Source organism: Mus musculus, chromosome 5 (assembly GCF_000001635.26).
Source record: "Mus musculus strain C57BL/6J chromosome 5, GRCm38.p6 C57BL/6J".
Taxonomy (NCBI): domain Eukaryota; kingdom Metazoa; phylum Chordata; class Mammalia; order Rodentia; family Muridae; genus Mus; species Mus musculus.
This window is the reverse complement of record NC_000071.6, coordinates 104,490,465-104,510,693: the sequence shown is the minus strand read 5'-3', so window position 1 is coordinate 104,510,693 and position 20,229 is coordinate 104,490,465. Positions and strand designations below refer to the sequence as shown.

General features: G+C 42.5%; 2 protein-coding genes across 6 annotated transcripts in view; both read right to left on the bottom strand.

The window, feature by feature from the left end:
- Positions 1 to 2,344, bottom strand: part of Thoc2l (THO complex subunit 2-like) — a 45,858-nt gene extending 43,514 nt beyond the window's left edge. For both annotated transcript variants that reach the window (NR_164628.1, NM_001166581.2), the window contains exon 1: positions 2,123 to 2,344. The gene's annotated coding sequence lies outside the window, so the exon portion shown is untranslated. The remainder of the gene's footprint in view (positions 1 to 2,122) is intronic.
- A 2,530-nt stretch (positions 2,345 to 4,874) lies between these two features.
- The window catches only part of Pkd2 (polycystin 2, transient receptor potential cation channel), a 51,838-nt gene continuing 36,483 nt past the window's right edge, over positions 4,875 to 20,229 (bottom strand). For 2 of the 4 annotated variants that reach the window (XM_006534815.4, NM_008861.3), the window contains 7 exons: positions 19,930 to 20,050; positions 15,703 to 15,801; positions 12,132 to 12,253; positions 11,819 to 11,936; positions 11,361 to 11,524; positions 8,255 to 8,402; positions 4,875 to 7,242 (listed from right to left, as the gene is read on the bottom strand). In XM_006534815.4, the coding sequence (XP_006534878.1) occupies positions 7,006 to 7,242; positions 8,255 to 8,402; positions 11,361 to 11,524; positions 11,819 to 11,936; positions 12,132 to 12,253; positions 15,703 to 15,801; positions 19,930 to 20,050 (1,009 nt within the window). In that variant the 3' untranslated portion in view covers positions 4,875 to 7,005. The remainder of the gene's footprint in view (positions 7,243 to 8,254; positions 8,403 to 11,360; positions 11,525 to 11,818; positions 11,937 to 12,131; positions 12,254 to 15,702; positions 15,802 to 19,929; positions 20,051 to 20,229) is intronic. The other 2 variants (XR_001784633.2, XR_003955591.1) reach the window with 1 other exon arrangement.

Here is a 20,229-nt window from a genome sequence, read left to right as displayed (position 1 = left end):
TAACAGGAGCCTAGCATGGCTGTCCTCTGAGAGGCTCCACCTGGATGAAGCTCTGGGACTCTTATGGAAGAGTTGGGGGAAGGACTGAGGGCCCCTAAGGGTATAGGAACTCCATAGGAAGACTCACAGTTAACTAACCTGGACGCTAGGGACCTCTCAGATTGAACCACCAACCAAAAACCATACACGGATGAGCCCCTCAACACACCCCCAAACCCTCCACCCCCAGGCAAATGTGCAGCTCAGTCTTCATGTTGGGTCCTGAGTAACTGGAACAGGGGCTATCCCAAAAGCTGTTACTTGTCTGTGGAATCTGTTCCCCTAACTTGGCTGTCTTGTTTGGCTTCAGTAGGAACTATCTAACCCTGCAGAGACTTAATGTGCCAGGGTTGGGAGGGCCTCCACTTAGAGAAGAAGGAGTGAGGTGGAGGAACTGTGAGAGGGGGAGATGGGGAAAAGACAACCATAAAGATATAAAGTGAATTTTAAAAAATTTGAAAAAACCAACAAATAAACTTAAGGGCAATTAGATGGACTGTATAAAACAGTCACCTTGTATCTGTCCCTGGTACCTTTCTAATAATTTCACTCTCCAAGAAAGGTCCAGAAGTTTCTTAATGAATACACTTTACAGTATCAAATTAGGTATTCTGTTCAACACGGGGTTCTAGAAACAGTAACTATCCATGCTTCCTTGCTGTGGTCTGGTTATTGGTTTAGACCTATTCTAAGTGAAAGGAGAGGAAAAGGAGGAGGGTGGGAACCCCTAGACTACATACAGACATTTGATACACACGCATGCATGTCTCTCTACATCGGCAGTGGTAGGAATGAAACTCAGCCTACATAATATATAGGCATTTGATACACACACACATGTATGCCTCTCCATTACAGCAGTGGTGGGAATTAAACTTGGCCTACATGGTTTATTTTCATAATACCAGAATGTTTCATTTGGCTGACTATCCTGGTCTCTATTTTGTGATGTGCTTTCTTTTCTTTTGTGTTTTCTTTTACCTCTATGTCAGCAGTTCTCAACCTTCCTAATGCTGCAACACTTTGATACAGTTAGTTCCTCATGCTGTAGTGACCCAACCATAACATTATTTTTGTTGCAACTTCATAACCTACTGTTATGAACTGTAATGTGAACACGGTTTCCAATGGCCTTAGGCGACCCATGCTACTTACACCATCTTTTGGAACTACAAAGCTTGCTGGTATCAAAATAACTGTTAAGTATAAAGAAGCTAGCATCCCCATTTTGGCTTGAAATGAAGCGAGAGTATTTATATGAGTGTTTAAGATTAAGACGTCTTCTGCAAAGCATTCAAAAGAATAACTTCTGCCAAATATTTGGGCATATCATGAATACATGCCTTCAAATTTGTATAAAGTATACTGCAGTGTTTTCAGTACTCTATAAACAATCAACGTTCTTGTCCATGCACCTTGGCTGAGTTTCTTGAACTGGGGCTTCCCAGTTCAAGTTAACAATAATGCCCAGTGTCAATTTAAGCTGATAATATTCTGATTTTGGTTGTAAATATGATCCTGAAAATCTCCTACGGGAGGTAAATTTCTGAGGGCAAATGTAGCAGGCAAACCTAGGGACGGCAAAACACACTCCTAAAATCCTGGCACCCCGTCCTTTCTCTTAATTTAATCGCAACCACCTTCCCCGTATCCAGCATTTCCACAGCTTCAGAATATTGCAAAAAACTACTTATTAGAACCGGGTGAGGAATACTGAAGTAATTCCCGGTAGTGCTGTCAACTCTTCACTCCTTTCGCTCCAGTTCCTGAGTTTACTGCACCTGGCACACAGTTTAACTCTTCGGAGCTCGCGGTCCAGAAACCACCTACTGCCTGCGGGCCAGGTAGGCGTTCTATGTGCCCAGAGACGCTCACGGGAGCCACCAAATGCCGGGGCTGAGGAAGCGCCCGGTGACACCAGATCTCATTTAAGGTCTGTTCGCTTCAAGAACGCCCCGGAAAGACTCGGGGGTCTGTGGCTTTCCCCTGCGTGTGTTAGCACAGCCCGGTCCGCCAAGCCGCCGCCGAGCTGGACAGAGGCCGCAGCCCGCCCGCTCGCCTGGGGGCCGCCATGCCGACTCACCGCTCGCTCGCGCTCCGCCCGCGCCGCCCGCCGCGACCGCGCCGGCTCGCGCCTCCCCGCTCCAGCCGCCGCGAACCGCCTCTACGCCGCGGCTCGGGAAGGGCTTCACCGCTCCGCGCCCTCCTGACCCAGCTCGATAGGGACACCAACGACACACCGCCGACTCCACAGAGCGGTGGGAAACCGGTCGGGATCTCCTCGGCGTTCGGCTGACGTCACTGCGGAGGGACGGCGGCGGTGCAGCGAGTCCTCTGCGCACGCGCGGCCGCACTTCGGTTGCTGGCGGGGGGCGGGGGGCGGGGGGCGGGGGGCGGGGTGGGGACTGAGGTCGTTGGTCATCACTGCGCCTTTGTTAGAAAATGCCTTGCTGAGGTGACTGTGTGCACTGGCGGTTTCATTTGAATGTGAATGCTAAATACAAACAATTCTGAGAGCTTTCCGAAAATGATGTGGTTCAACTGGTGGAAAATCTGGTAGTGTACTATGGAAAAAGTCTGTTTATCTCCCAAAGTATGTTGCATCTCAAGAGAAGTCAAGGCATGAGTTAGGGAAGGACTAAAATACTTGTTCACTGTAGACAGCTGCCAAAATTTGTTCCCAACCAAGCCCTTAAAGCTATTTATAAAACTTTTTATCAGAAGGATGTATGTATGCATTATACAGAAACTTGGAAATATTTTATAGTTATTGCACATTGTACTGGGAGAACTGGGACATTGCTACTTGTGGGTGTCTGTCATGCTCTCTATCCAGTATGAAAAGAAGCTTTGATGAGGGGTGAAAGTTAAACTTCTTTATTTTTAGATTAAAATTCTTTTTAATTTAAAAAGGCATCAGGTTTTAAATACATTAAGAATTGAACTCATATTTTGACCCCATCTCCGAAAATTGTCATTTCTGTTGTTATCTGGTTATTATGTCGTGTATGTATAAAATCAATAAATTGTTCAGGAGTATATATCTGACCATTATGTTACAAAGCAACAGAAATACATAAAATCAAATGAGATGTGCAAATATGCATATATGTATCTCAAACACATGACTTAATAAGGTTTTTTTGATTCAATAGTAAGCTGTAGACAGATAGAGATGCACATTAAAAAAAATTTTTACCATGATCAGGATCCACTACATTGCCTTGCATATAACAGTAGATACTGTATAAGTGGCTTGGTCACTTTCCAAGCAATTATTTCTATTTAGATGTCTTTGCCCAATATGAAAATAATGAATGTGGGTGGGAGATTGTTCATTTTTCTTTCCCCAGCAACTATTTAATGCCTGCATCTTGGCAAGAGCTGCACTTACCTGCAAACATCATGATGTCATTTTCCTTTATCCTGTGGTGTATCTGTGCCACATTTGCATTGCCCGTCCATCACTCGAAGGGCATTTAGGTGGTTCCCCCTCGCTAGCTATGGTGAACAGAGCAGCAATGGACACTGCTAAGCAAGCATCTGTAGGAGGATGTCCTTTGGGCATATGCAGAGGAGTGGATCTGAGTCATGGTAGATTTACTTTTAGCTTTTTGAGCAATATTGAGCATGCATGGTTTCTTATATATGGTCCCCAACTGGTAGAACTATTTGGGAAGGATTAGGAGTTGTTACCTTATTGGATAAGATATGTCACTGGGGTGATCTCTGAGGTGTCAAAAGCACACACCACTACCAGTTAGCTCTCTGCATCATGTTTATTATCTAGATGTAAGCTCTGGGCTACTGCCTCACCGCCATGTTTACCTGCTTGATGTCATACACCTCACCATGATGGTTGTGGGTTTGAAAGACTCCGTGAGGAGCCCCTCGCTCAGGCGTCGGGACAATAGCGGACACCCAAGAACTCATGAGAGACCAGGCTTGATGTAAACCACATGAGGCTTTATTCGGGGAAAGCCAGAGCTCTGGGGACGACTCATATCCCACGCAGGGGTAGAGGATTCGACCACGAGGGGAAAGGCCAGTTTTTATAGGCCCTCAGGGGGGAAAGGAGAAGGGAGGAGTAGGGGGTTTCCAGAACTAAACAATGTCTATTCTCAAGAAATGGGTATGGGAGGGGTACAAGGAAAGAGTCTGGTGCAGGTGTAGCAACTCAGGATTGGCCCGGCTGTGGTTGCTGGGAAGATTTTCCGACTCTTTCTCAGCAACCAATATCACAAACACCTGGCAGTGAGGTGCAGCAGTGGGCACACACCTGGGTTCAAGGAACGGTCAAAACATTGGCAGACACACGGGTTCAAGGAGTGGCCAGAGCATTGTGCACCTCTATTTTTCTAAATCAGTGAAGCTAGTTCTGCTAACAGTGAAATCTATCTTGCCAATTTCAGGGCTTCTGTGACCTTTTACATTCTGTCAGGATCTTTCAGGCTCACCCACTGTAAGGACCAATAAACTCTTTCTCTATAAGTTGCCTGGGTCCTGTTTATGCTAGAACAGCAATTGTAACTAAGATAAAGGCTATTTGGTACTCCACTATACAGGCAATTGATTCACGCTGTCCTGGAGTCTTTGTCCTAGGTTATACTTCTGTGAGTAGTGGGGGTAGCGGCGGGGGAAGGGGGGGAAGTACCCACCATGCATGACAGGTAGACTGGGAGTCTAAAAGTTTACATTTAGTGTAAAAATGTATAAATGTGTTACTTGTATCATTCCATGACACAGAAAATAAGGTGCTTTCCCAGGGTTTATGCTATGATAAAAGGCAACCCCCCCTCTTTTTTATGGAAACAAACGTGTTTTTAACACCATGGTACTATGTCAAGTCTTTATTAAGTAATGTACACATTATTACAGTTAAGAAATTGTTGATGTCCAAAGAACCTTGTATATGTGAAATCTTAACTATACCCTTAACAGAGGGGAGACTACCAGGAAGGTGACTAGGGATAAACTTCACAGGACTAAAGTAGAAAAATATATGAACTTATATCTAAAGGGAAAAAAAGGAGAATTCTACAAAAGTTTACAAGTTAAATGAGAAACACTGTAATAATAAGCATCATAAAAGATGTTCTAGTGACCATAATAGGCATACGGCACATGGTCGATACACATGGATACCACATAATTAATGCACTTCAAGTTGAAGTTTGTTCACTTTGTAACAGTACAGTACGCATACATAAATACATACATACAATAATACCCCTGCAATGCAAAATCCAATACCTAGGAAGGAAAAAAAATTAGTGTAGCATATTCAAAAGAAAATGATTGATGTGCAGCCATCAGAATCAGGGAAACATGGCGTGCCTCGCTTCTGTGGAAGCTGACGAGAAAAGGCCTGTCTACTCAGCAGTCTGTTAGAGGTTGGAGAGGTTTGGTATATTCTAGGAAGTCAATGAATTCTTGTGAATTTCAAATACGGTACTAAGCCCAGGATTCTCTTCTACTTGTTCTCTACCTCTGGCTTCTCTACCAGCTTGGCTTTGTTTCTTCTGACCCCTAGCTCTCAAAGGGCCAAGTTATTCAACAACTGCTGTGGTCACACTGGCCCTAATCCCAGCACTCAAGAGGCTGAGAGCCAGTGGATCTCTGGGAGTCTGAGGGCAGCCTAGTTTACACAGTTAGTTCCAGGCCGGCCAGGAGTATATAGTGAAAACCTGTCTTTGACAGACACAAAAACCAAAATGATATTGAGATATAGATTTCTCCTATAAATTTTGTGAGACCCTCTCTTACTGCTGATAGTCAACTTTTAGTGGATCTCTTCTGCAAATATATAAACCTACAATACCCAAGGCCCCTCACATAAAAATGAACTAAATTTGCATTATATGACTCCATCCTGATATATGACTAAGAATATTCTAGATATTAAGAATATTCAAGATACAACGTAAACCAGACCTCTACTTTTACAGAGCTTTTATGCACCTCAAAACTTTCTTAAAATACTGCTTCCCATGTACATATTTGATGAGTTAAAACTTTCACTACACAGTGAAAATATTCAGTGTTTGTCTTATTAGTTTTTTTAATATTAAATTTGGTTATAAATGAGACACATAGGAAAGAAAAATAGAGAAATTTCTATGCTAACAAATAATTGAAAAGTCAAATGTAGTAAGAATTGAAGGCCCCTTCCAATCCTACCTATTTTTTTGGGTTTTCGAAACAGGGTTTCTCTGTGTAGCCCTGGCTGGCCTCGAACTCAGAAATCCACCTGCCTCTGCCTCCCAAGTGTTGGGATTAAAGGCGTTCACCACCACTGCCCGGCTCCAATCCTACACTTTATCTTATAATTTATCTTTTGAGCTTTCCTTGCCAAATCTGAAACAAAAGCTAAATAACACAAAAATTAAATGATATGCTTAGTGCCACAAACTGGTATGGCGCTTAGCATCTATCTCAACTGTTCACACACATTTTAGCACAGTGGCTACATACATATCCTTTCTCTGCACCCCAGAAAGGTTGCTGAAATACTACTCCTTCCTTAGAAGAAAGATATGCAGTAAGCTCCGAGTTATACCTCAGTGGAATGAAATGTCATGTTTTTCCTTAGCATCTCGCACTGGACTAATGCAGCAGACTGTGGTGGCTCCACACGAACTCAGAGACTAGTGAAGGCTCTCTAACTTCCAAACACTGTCACCTGAAGACACGGGCAGGGCAGCAAATCAGCGTACTTTCAAAGTTTTCTTCTTTCTGAACTCAATATTTACACCTAGATTTCTCACATGAGAAAAGTAAGACAAACCTTCCTTGAACCACGGGTTTAAGTTTACGTAAAATAAATTAAAGTGCAGAAAATTATAACAATTGGTCACAAAGACCAGCATCATAATGCAGCCGGGGTATATAAATACCGAACTTATCATTGTCGTACTGGACAGCCACCTCTCGGTGTCTCAGGAACACACAAACACGTGTGGATTATTAGGCATGGACGTTGGCACTTCCATTTCCACCTCCACCTTCCAGGCCCTCTGCAGACTGGGAGGAAGGAGGGCGCGGGTTTCTGGGGTGGGGCTGGCCACCGAGTCCCACTTGTGTGCTTACACCATGACCTGTTTGCGAAGCTGCATCATCCGATTCCCAGCGCTCCAGCTCTTCCCGCACCAGGCGCTCCATCTGCTCCCTGTGGATCTCACTGTCCCGACCCAGTCGCGCATCCTGACAAGGGATTTAGAGAAACAATGGAAACCAGGGCAGTGTGTGCAGTACGTTATATATTCTACACGGAGAAGGGGTTAGAAATTTTAGGTGAAATGAGCTATAGTAACTCAAGACTGCAGATGGGAACAGTAAACGATAACAATTCTGAGCCAGTGGGATGACTGTTCACTCAGCGGTATCTTCTACCCGGATGGCAGCGCTCTCAGAGGAAGGGGAACCTCATGCCTGCTGATTACTATTTGATCTAAGGCTATATATGGAGGAAGAAAAGCACGGGATTAAGAGTTACAAAATGTGATGTGTTGAGAGTTTTTGGTGTCGCTTCTAGGAATTTGGCATTTGTCACTGGGCTTGAACAAGGAAGTAGGCTCAGATAAGAATGTTAAAAACCATGGCCATGGGGCTTTGTTTACTGCTTTGCCCCTTGTGTGATCTCTCTGCTCTCTACTTGTCTTAATTATTCCCTTGTGTGATCCTTTTGCTTACTACTCTGCTAGATTACTGTCTTGTGTGATCTCCTTGTTTACTACTTCGCTTGATTACTTTGTCTTTGATCTAAGAACTGACCATGTTTTTTGGATGTACCTAGATGATATAAAAGCAGACTGGGAAAGAATAAAGCTGCTTCAGTCTCAGTACTGGCAGGAGTCATGCTCTAATTTTGTCTAATTGTTTTTCTTCCTTTTCAATCCTCCCTCCCTCCCTCCTTTGAGACGCTGTTCACTGACAGACCTGGCTTGGTCAGTGATGACAACCTTTATGGGGTCTACTGAACTAAAGAATGCTTCTGCTCACAGAAGGAAAAAAAATATCTAAAAATAAACGGGAACAAAAGCAATGTTCATAACTTTTAGTACATTAATATTATATTGTTAATAAATATAATTTGTAGCTCTATGTAGCCTTAAATAGCTTTTACTCTTCTTCAATACTTCCAGCTAAAAATTGCCATGGGTGAACATTTCCATCCTTGGTGTCCACCTGTCAGCTTAAGCTCATGACTGTTTACCTCAGCCACGCCATCCAGCAGCCGTCCTAACACCTCTCGTCTCTTCAGCTTGGCCCGCTCCATGATCTCCAGCTTGACAATCACGGCATCAATCTTGGAAACGATGCTGCCAATGGAGTGCTCCATGCGGTCCACGCGCCTCACCAGTCTGCAGGGGACAACAGTGGGCAGAGCCTGTCACAGTCTCTGTCTCCTCAGCCCACCCGGTTTTTCCAATGGGGATGCCACCATAGCTCCTCCTTCTTCTTCTTTTTTTTTTTTTTTTTTTTTTTTTTCGAAACAGGGTTTCTCTGTGTAGCCCTAGCTGTCCTGGAACTCACTTTGTAGACCAGGCTGACCTTGAACTCAGAAATCCTCCTGTCTCTGCCTCCCAAGTGCTGGGATTAAAGGCGTGCGCCACCACACCTGACCATAGTTCCATCTTAACCAATAGGCTAACTCAAAACACTCTCTACGTGTTCACAAGATTTATTGATAAACTGTAATAGGCCGGAGCAATGACCTCCATTCTTCTCGCCAATAAAATTGTGTCAAAGACTTTAAAAAAAAAAAAATCTATGTCCAACCTTTAGTCACAAGTACCGTTTTTAGGAAAAGTTCTAGAGGAAATTTCATGTGCTACAAACACAGTCATCACATACACAGAGTTGCTTTTTAATACTGCCACACTGGACAGTAGCTATGCTCAACACCCAGTGGGAACTCATGGAAATAAATTATAGCTCATCTCTACAACACAAATTGTACTGTGTCACAATCTTTCATGAAATGGAATCATAAATAAATAAAACTGTTAGTCGTGTGCTGTTTTATCATCTCACCATTTTGAATACAAATATTTAACTGCCTTAAACATGTCAAATGGTAATGATTTGAGTTCTCCCTTCCAGGCTCCTCTCTCCGTGATCCTAGTGGTTGAAGGGAGCTGCTGAATATGCTGGACCAGTGTTCAGTCGCTGGCTGCAAGCCCTGGAGACAACGCTCAGTTCTCAATTGACAGTATAGGGATAGCTGTTCAAAACTACGTTCGTATTATTATTTTTTAAACTGCCTTCTCTGCCTCTTTTTCATTATGGACCGCACAATTTTAGGATTTTTAAAAAAAGATTTATTCATTTATTTCATGTATGTGAGTACAACATTGTAGCTGTCTTCAGACACACCAGAAGAGGGCATCGGATCCCATTACAGATGGTTGTGAGCCACCATGTGGTTGCTGGAAATTGAACTCAGGACCTCGGGAAGAGCAGTCAGTGCTCTTAACTGCCGAGCCATCTCTCCAGCCCACTCAAAACTACTCTTAAAACCTCAATCCTTTTAAAGGTATAGAAATTTTCTTACAATCACATGACAGATAAAAATCATTTATTAAAAAGACCAGTAAAGAAAAGTAAGAACTTGTGGCATTTAAAAATGCTCAATTATTTCTTCAAGTAATGTTTTCAACAGGTTTGTTAAGAAATACTACAAATTCAAGATACTCATAAAACTCAGAGAGGCACATCTGGATACATGGTGAAGGTATACAAAGAGAAAAGAAAAAAATGAAAGCACCAAGAAAACACTGATCTACAATGTTCAAAGAATCACATTGAGCTACATTCTCATCAGATACAACAAAGGAAATGAGAAGGAAATAAAATATAGTCAAGTAAAGGAAACTGAAGAGAATTCCCTGCTGGAGACATCCTTTATAGGAAGTCCTTAAGGAAAACTTCAGACTAAAAGCATAATTACATTCATCAGAACGATGACTTTTAAAAATGAACACCAATAAAGGTAACCATGTGAGTACAAAATAAACATAAACGACTTATTTCTTCCTTCACAGTTAAGAAGCAGCTGTGTAAGACTTGCACGTAATAAGATTGTTGGACCTGTAACAAAAATGTAATATATTTGACAACTCCTCAGTGAAGGAGGTGGGTGGGAGCTAAGTTTTATTGGGGGAAGGAAATTATATTGAATGGTAACCTGAATCCAGAAGACAAATTTGAAGACAATGATAGTTAAAACAGCATAACATATACACAGATATACATATATATCAACAGAAAATACAAAAGGAAGAGAGAAAACATAATCAGGATTAATATTTCTTTATCTCACAAGATTAAGTACAAATGACCCCAGAAAGCAGATAGAAGTGCAAAGGCATCAATAATGACAAACTGTGAAGAGTGAAACAATCTAATCAAAACTCAGCAATCTCTAAAGGAGATCCAACTCTATGATGCCCACACGGCTTAGTCTTTAATTACAGTTATTTACTGTGTGTGTGCACATGTTGTGGAGTGTGTGTGGAGATCAAAGGACAATCTATGGCCACTGGGCTCTCTCCTTCCACCATGGGAGCCCTCAGGCTCACATTCAGGTCTTCAGCATCTCTAATCACTGAGCCACCTCACCTACATGACACATATCTTACAATCAAAGATGCAAGATGTTGAAAATAAAGGGCCATGGTGTTAATATCATGCAAACTGCGATGGTAAGGAACGGAGTGGCTCCAGTTATATTAGACAAAAACGTATTTTTTTTAAAAAATCTCATATTGACAGGAGGCCCAATCTATTAAAGACTTACTCGTTACAAACACGTATGCAACTGACAGCTTCAAATCACACTAAGCAGAACTTTCTCAAATTAACGGCACAAATGAATAACAATATTAGATATGGTTACCTTACTTTCAAAAGCAGATAGAAGTAAACAGGCATAAAATCAACACAGAAACAGGAGATGAGAAACTGACAGGCACCTACAGAACAGTGAGCAGCAGCAGGATGAGCATTCTCCTCAATGACAGAGCCTGTGTTAGGCTGTAAGACATGAAAACACACCAACACACACGTAAATGGTTACAAGGGCTCTGAGATCTGTTAAGACAATTCTGGCTGGAGGGAACGTGGAGGATAGTAACATTTTCTCTGCTTCCCTAACTTCTGATCATGGAGATCACTTTCAAAAAGAATGATACTAGAGAACTTATTTGAAAGAAATGACATTAGTCATGAAAAGAAGTAAATGTCTAACGTCAAGAGAAGCTGAATCATCTCCTTCTGATCCCGGTCAGCACAAACCTGAGGAAAACTTTGGTACTTACACTTGGAACTCTTCATAGGAAACCCCACTGGAGATGCTTCCCCTCCTCCTGGAGCTATGGCCACTGTCTTCGTCATCCTCCTCCTCGGAGTCATCCAGGCTTCTGGGGAAACTTCTGCTGCTCATCGGACGTGGTAAAGAGCTGTGTTCCAAGTCTAGGTCCTCCTGAAGAATATGGGGTCTTCCAGTGAGGGGCAGATAGACCAAGACCTCGAAAAAAATGTTTACCAAGGTCTTGGGCAAGCAGAAAGTGGGGTGCTTGTCATCAGGACGGTACATTTTTTTATTTCATAACTTGACAACATTTTGTATTAATTGACAACATTATAACTTGTATGAGTAAGCCAGGTGAATAAATAGGCTACTAATGTGTGCACTGAGGGTGTCAGGGAGAGAAGAGGAGAAAGGACTAATTAATATATAGAGATGCTGAATAGGGTCATCCCCTAAACTGCTCACCCTCTCTTTCTCCAAGTCATCTCTCATCTGTTGATGCTCACGCTCGGTCAGTTCCTGGTCGCCATCCTGGTCATATTTAGTGAATATGGCCTCAATCTCTGCATCTGTATGGCCCTTCCTGAAGGTATTGAGAAAACTGAAGTGAGTTTATTCTGCACGTGGTCCAGCCCTAACACTGAAACATCAGAATGCAGGAGGGAGACATATAGCATGTTCCAGGAAAATATCTGCTTCCCCGAATGAAAAACATTTTTTACCAGTACTTGGGGCTGAAACATCCTCTCATCACCAAGAATTAGCACATGGCCCTCACCCTTTCAGGTCTTGCCGAAGCTCATCAAAGTTCAGTTTGCCACCACCTTGCCGGAGACTCTCTGAGATGGCATCTACAGTGTTTCTTTTCAGTTTTAGTTTGACCAGTGCTTTTTGGCAGCCCTATTGGAAAAAGAGAAAGAAAAGAAAAACAAATGACATGGTTTTGTTTATTCCCCTTTTGAATTTTGTCTTTCAGTTACTGTGGAACTATTGAAAGTTTGATGCTTAGCAGATGATGGCTATTCAAGAAAAATGTATTGGTGAAAGCAAGGAGTGTAATCTCAGTTTTTTATAAAACCTGAAGAAAATGTTCAATAAATCAGGAATCTCTTCCATATTATTTACATATGTATATGTTTACATTTGAAATATAAAGAGATAAGTATATGTCTTTGTAGCCCACTCTGTACTCCATATGTACCCCACTATGCACTCCATAGCTGTGTGCTCCCCAGAACACAGAGGAAAGGGCAGCAGCAATGGCTTGTTTATTTTTTGTATAATAGTAAGGGCTTTTGTTATAGGTAAAAACATTTCTTTTTTCTTTTTTTTCAAGACAGGGTTTCTCTGTGTAGCCCTGGCTGTCCTGGAACTCACCAGGCTGGCCTCGAACTCAGAAATCCACCTGCCTCTGCCTCCCAAGTGCTGGTATTAAAGGCATGTGCTACCACTGCCCGGCGGTAAAAACATTTCTTAAAGACAGTGAAATAAGGCTGAGCACTTTCAAGAAATTAGAGGCAAGCCTAAGGCAATTCGTCAGTGGTAGAGTAACTGCCAGTCACTGTGAGTGCAGGTCTCATGCTTAGCTGAAGGAGCACAGCAGAGACATTTTGCTGAGCATGATAAGCAGGGCTATCAGGCCGAAATTGTGCAGAGTGAACAGAATAATCACAGGGTAAATTAATTGTTCCATGGCCTTGAATTCCCTCATTAAAGCATTTAAACATGCCCCTGGTATGAATTATACATTCACAGAAACAGAAAACCAAGCCCAATATTTACTGAGTGCGCAGAAACTTAAACCATTAAGAGCTCTGAAAAGGAAAATGTTGAACTTCTTTGTAACATAACCAGAATTCTGAACATGGCTTGTCTTCTATGATGCTGTCACCTCGCCTAAACAAGAGCTGAACATACTTGCTATATGTTGGTGAATTATCATACTCTCCCTACAGGAAGATGAGTTCCTGACATTTTTTTCTTTTTCTCATTTCTTAGTGAAAAATATTTCCTCTGTTCGAATGGGAATGGTCTCCATTGTATCATATATTTAAACACTTGGTCCACAGTCGGTGAGGACTATTACCTCACTGTCTTAGTCAGGGTTTCTATTCCTGCAAAAACATCATGACCAAGAAACAAGTTGGATCTCATGGAGGCATTTCCTCAACTGAAGCTCCATTCTCTGTGACAACTCCAGCTGTGTCAAGTTGATACAAAACTAGCTAGTACACTCACTATTAGGTATGGCCTTGTTGGCCTGTCTCTAGGGGTAGATAGACCTACAAAATCTCACACAGTTCTCAGTCTCTCTTCTACTCGCTGACAATATATAAACTCTCAGCTCCAGTGCCATGGCTGCCATCTGCTGCCTGCCTGCTGCCCGCTGCCACACTTCCCACAATGATGGTCATGGACTCACTCTAGGAAACCGTAAGCAAGCCCCAATTGAATGCTTTTCTGCTACGTTTCCTTGATCACGCTGTCTCTCCACAGCAATGGAACAGTAACTGAGAAACCCCTCTGGAGTTAACATGATATTTATTTGCAAACATAATTCTCTCTCCAACATGGTTTTCATCATAATGTGCATTATTTATTTTGGGATACACTGATCTTCACTAAGTTGTTTTAGCTGTTTGCCTGAATCTGTCAAATGGAGGCTGTGACTCCCTTCCCACAATGAGGTGTTCCTTCCACCAATCCATTTCCTTTATGTCCTTGTTTCTCTGCTCTGTGTTTATCTCTACTGGCCCATTTTTATCTCAGCCAAGCTTTTTACTCTTCTACTTTAAAAAATATTATTGAGCTGAGCAGTGGTGGCGCATGCCTTTAATCCCAGCACTTGGGAGGCAGAGGCAGGCGGATTTCTGAGTTCGAGGTCAGCCTGGTCTACAGAGTAAGTTCCAGGACAGCCAGGGCTACACAGAGAAACCCTGTCTTGAAAAATCTATATATATTATTTTTATTTAAAGCTTTTCACTCTTCTACCTTAAAGTATTATTTTTATTTATGTGTACGTATGCATGTGCAAGCACACATGCATGTGGGTGCCCATAGAGGGTACAAGAGGGTCTCAAAATCCCCAAGCTGGAATTATAGTCAGTTCTGAGCATCCGTGAAGGTCTGGGAACCAAACCCAAAGGCTCTGCAAAAGCAGGAGTGCCCATAACCACTGAGCCACCTCTCCAGCTCCCCTATTCGTTAAAGCACAAATTACATGGATTATCAGGGGAGACAAGAGAGCAACACTATGTGCTTGGTGGTAGACGAACTGAAGAAGAGTTGAACGACCAAACAGCAAAAGAACGAAGGGTCACACAGAGCCTGGCCATTGAGTACGATATACATGTTACGTAAGTGGTAATCTGCAGGCTACATAGCTAACAGTGGAGTTTGTACTTGGTGCTGTTGCCCACAATATTTTATGACAAAACAAATTTGAACCCCGTTGTTGAAGACCTGATGTTATATAAAATAGCGTAATAGCTGAATTTTATAAATATCAAAACTCTGCTATGGGAAATGCTTATATACACAATACAAAGTAGTAAAACACTACCAATTGTGGTGCCGAATCCGAGATGACAGAAGTCCAAGGTTCTACCAAGGGACTAAAACAAAATTACAGACAAGGGGGCTTCGGCTTGAGTGAGGAAGAGGTAGAGGAGCAACTCTCCCACCTGACACAATGAGGGGGACAGCTTGCATCCTTGCACTACTTATCTATTTCTATGTCAGTTTCAGCCTTTAGGCTAAATGAAGCCTCGGTGAGAAGAGCAAAGCACTTCCCTACCCTGCCCTTCCAGCTCACAACAGTGATTACACGCTTGTGGAGAAGGTGCGGACGACATTCTTAGGCCCCCAAGCTGTGGCCTTGATCCAGAAGCTCTTTCTTCGGGTTCTACAGCTGTCACAGAAGGCTAGGGGTAAGTGGTGTGTGTGTGTGTGTGTGTGTGTGTGTGTGTGAGAGAGAGAGAGAGAGAGAGACTCTTTTCCTTCTGCCTCAGATGACTGAGACAGAAGACCTGGTAATAGATGTGAGACCCTTACAGCGTGTTGTGAACGCAGGGCTCCAGAACACTGAGTAAGTAAGAACCAAAAAGCTTATTCTAGAATCGAATTCAGACCATAAAAGGACCCTCAGAATTTAAGGCCTAGCCTAGGTATTAAGCTTCCCACCAAAGAAAGCATTTCAACTATTTCTGAAATAAAGCAACCTACTCATTACTTCAAATAATTTCAATGAATCAACGTTGATTTGGTGAACTGATTAAAATATATTAAAAATTATATACAGACAGACACACACACGCACATAAAACTATGGGAATTAGGGGATAGCCTACCTTTCTGATAAGGTCTGAGAGTTCCATTTCTGCTTTCTGCTGGGCCAGATCGGATTTCACTTCAGAGTACGAATCATTGATGATCGCCAGGAACATATTCTGTTTATAAATCAAAGGATAAAATTCAAATATATTTGAAAGCAACATAATAATCGAGACATGCTTTTTGTTCACCTTTTTATCCAATCTGAATAATTAGGAAGCCACTAATTAAGTTTCGAGCTCATATTCTCGGAAGCTATGTTTTCACCACTATGTCATACGGAAGGAAGTTTCACTTAGAGAGGCAGGCATCTCGTGCATCTTAGTTTAGTCAGCTCAACAGAAACTAGAGTCACTTGGAAAGAACGAACCTCAAACAAACTGGCTCTATCAGATTAGCCTGTAGCAACTCTGTGGGGGCAATTTCTTGATTGACGATTGGTTGGAGAGGGTCCAGCCCACTGTGGGCGGTACCTCCTTTGGGCGCATGGTCCTGGGTTGATTGAAGGAAAGAGCAAGCAAACAACAAAACCCAAGAAGGAAAGAAGAAAACCAACGGAACCGCACAGCCTGTCTACTGTTTGTAATACGGAGCTGGGCTCAACAGCGTCCAACATGTTAAAGCAACTTCAACTGCAGTCGTCACATCAGATCTTCCAACCCGAACCCTCACACCACAAGAAAATGAAAGATCGCTTGTCAAGTCAGCTGAACCTCGCTCATATCTATGTCACCTTGAAGCACAACTTCCAGAATTATAGAAAACCCAGTAAGAAAAGCCTAAAATGTGGGACTCTCCTGGGAGTTCTCACCCTTTGTGATAGGCTTCCGCACAGTTCCTTACTTGCCCTGCCTTGTAACTCTTTCTTGATAGAGACAAGAGGCAGGAGTATGAGGCAGCCTTCTGTCTGCTTCTGTCCTGAGGCTCCTCCAGCAAACACGGTCCTGCCCACAATGCTGTCTGTCCTGTGTATATGTGTTGTGGTGAGTGCACATGTGTGCCTGTGTGCATGATTTTTCTATTGTCTCCCTCTTATTGCCTTGAGACAGGCTCGCTCACTAAACCTGAAGCTCATTCATTGGCTAAGTTGGTTAACCAACAAGATCCAGTAATCCACTTGCCCGCACCCCTGTCTCAGGGCGGGGCAGGTGCCGGGTGTTATACAGACACAGCCAACCACCATTCTTGTCATTTTACTTGACTGCTGGAGATTCAAACTCAGGTGCTCACACATACAGAATGATCATTCTTCCCCAGTAAGCCACCTCCCAAGACCTCATTTGACTTTTTAAAAATATAATTATGTCTATTTTTTGAGATTATAGTATAATACAAGTATCTTTCTTTCTTTCTTTCTTTCTTTCTTTCTTTCTTTCTTTTTAAACAGTGCTTTCCCTATATGTGTATCAGGTTGGTCTCAAACTCACAAAAACCTACCTGGCACAGCCTCAGAAGTGCTGGGATTGTCTGACCCACTTAGTTTCAAAATTTGTTTTGCATTTATTTTCTTTGTGTGTGTGTGTGTGTGTGTGTGTGTGTGTGTGTGTGTGTGTGTAGGGGGCCCCTGGTGTGCTCACCCCTTCAGTTATGTGTGGCACTCACCCCTGCATGTATGTGTGTGTGAGATGCTCACTCCTGCAGGTATGTGTGGTGCTCACCCCTTAAGGTATGTTTGGAGCGCACTCCTGAAGGTATGTGTGGCACTCACCCCTGCAGATCTGTATGTGTGGTGCTCACCCCTGCAGGTATGTGTGGTGCTCACCCCTGCAGGTATGTGTGGTGCTCATCCCTTTGGGTATGTGTGGTGCTCATCCCTTTAGGTATGTGTAGTGCTCATCCCTGAAGATGTGTATGTGTGGAGTTCACCCCTGCAGATATGTATGTGTGGTGCTCACCCCTGCAGATATGTGTATGTATCACTCATCTTGGCAACCACAGAATGCCTTCCCCACTCACTTCTACCTCCACCTTATGTATCAATACAGGGTCTTTCACTCAAACCCAGAGATCCCTCATTTGGCTAGTTTAGCTGGCCAGTTTGTTCAAGGGATTCTGCCTGCCTCTATTTCCTGAGCCCTGGGATTATAGGCTGGCTGCCCTTAACTGAGCCACATTTACATGGCATCTGAGAATGCACACTTGAGCTCCCAGACTTGAGCAGCAAGCGCTTTACCCAGCAAACCACCTCTGTAACCCCTCGATTTGCATTTATAAATGAAAAAGGTGACAGGACCTCCCTTAATGGGAAAATCGATGCTGTGCTCAGTCAGGTCCTAACAGGTGACAGGTTCTAATTGCTCATCATCACAGCTGCTGTCGTTTACAAATGCCTGACATTCCCTTCCCCAGTGGCAATGGATATTTCCATCTGTTTGCAACACCTTCTCAGAGCACTGCAGTTAGTATATCAGATTAGCTTTCTGTGTGCTGTCTGTATCTGATAACAGTGGTCAGCTAACAGAGGTATCTTCAACTATGCCTGCTATCCCCATGAGTCCATGAAACCTGAGAAAGTCCAAGCCCTATCCCTCATTTCATGGCTCCCTCTACTGTGTAACACATCACCAAATGCACAAACACTATAATCTACACTATATATTATGTAAAATATCTGTATAAGAATATAGGCTTTGGTAATATTTAACGAGTAACTCATGAATGAAAATTAAGACTCTCATTTTACTGGTGAATTATAAATCTCTATAAATTAAGGAAGACTATTGTTTAAGATTGGATATCACAAATTAAAACAACATAAACTATATATAAACCCTCAGGTGTGTGCTCCACTACACGTAAACACTTGGGTGTGTACTCCATTACACATAAACAAACGCTCAGGTGTGCACTCCTGTATACATAAATCCTTGGGCCTGTGCTCCACCACACATGAATTAAAGTGTGGATTCTATGAGATTTCTAAGTAGACATAGACAGTGGCAGATATAACTTTTTAAAGGCAGTCTTAAACACACAAACGGAGAATTTTCTCCTGCTCTTGTGTCTGACTTAACGAGAGGACTCTATATAACCTCGATGCTAGATGGCTTTGGCTAGTGGAGCACAGTGATCCTGTCCTATTTGAGCTTTTCAAACCATCACCGTGTGTCCTCACAAGTGGTGGAGGTCAACTGAAGAGTCTGCTGCGGGATGAACTTCATGCTTTAGAAATCTTGGCAGACAGCCAGGTGCCGCAGAACCCACAGTCAGAGAGCATCAAAGCCTTGACAACCCCTCCTTTCCCTTAATCCATGACAGAAAAGGATCAGTTAATGATGGAAGTTAACACCCAGCCACTGTACTGGCCAAAAAGGCAGGGTGTGAATGAATGGACTTGCAGAGTCACACTGCCCCTTGCATCCCAGCAGTGGCTACCGGATACTTTGGGAGTATCATCTGCCAAAAACAGGGACACATGGCTAGACCTTGGAAATGTGACCCCGAGTGACTGAAATAGATGCTCAAACTTTCAGAAGGGAAAATCTGAGAGGATAATAGCATTTGGATGAAATATGCTTTCTCCCTAGTTAAGCTAACTTTGCTGCACACATGCTCAATGGACAAGTAGAACATAAAGATGTCACAAAAAGAACGACTCAAACAAATCTTACTAATTTAAAGCTAATGGTAACAGTTGTTCCAAATCAAGAGACTGGAAGGTATTTTAAAACATATTTGGAGAGCAATTCCTAATGACTGTTCGATTTACTTTTAAGTTAGTACATGCCGGGTTTTTGTAGGTAGTGCGCAGGCCTGAGGACCTTGAAAAAGTTGAAATAGCATCTTAATCTTGACACCTGATAATTCACCCAACCACAACTCTTGACGTCCTATTTCTAAGTTGCTTTGTTAGTTCATATTTTATCAAAGAAAAGAAAAAAATGCATAGTCATACCAGCAAGACACTGAGAAGGCAAAAAGTACCACCATGCTGTGGAAGGAGGTGGCAGTTACCACTGAGGCAAACTGCCATGTTGGGAACTTGATAAATTTGTACATTTTATAACTATTTTTACAGTCATTAGATACACGTATATAGATAATGGAAAGACTACAGGAAAAATAAACTATCTTAAAACTGTAAACCAATGGAAAAACAGTTTTCTAGAATTAACATTTTTTTTCTGCTTTTCATAGGTTAATTTGAAGTGATGGGTGATCAAGCATGAGAGAAGAGAGAAGGTGGTGGTGACTCAAGATAATAAAGTTTAAATCACCTCACTGTAAAAAAAAATTATACATACCAAAAGAATGAAGAACATAAAGAACACAAATGTAGTAAAATAAAGTGGCCCCAAAACTCGGTTAGCTTCCTCGATCTCTGCGAAGTTGATATCACCCAAAATGATGCGGAACTGGGTGAAGCTAGGGAAAGAAAACAGAACACAGTCCAAAGGCAAACAGTGTCCGCGGTGGACACGCGCTTACTAAAGATGATTCATATGCTGGCATAGTTGGGGAAGTCTAAGAGAGCCACCCAAGAGTTAAAACCGCTGACCTCTTTGGGGAAGTCTTATTACTTGTACTATCAATTGATGGTGCTT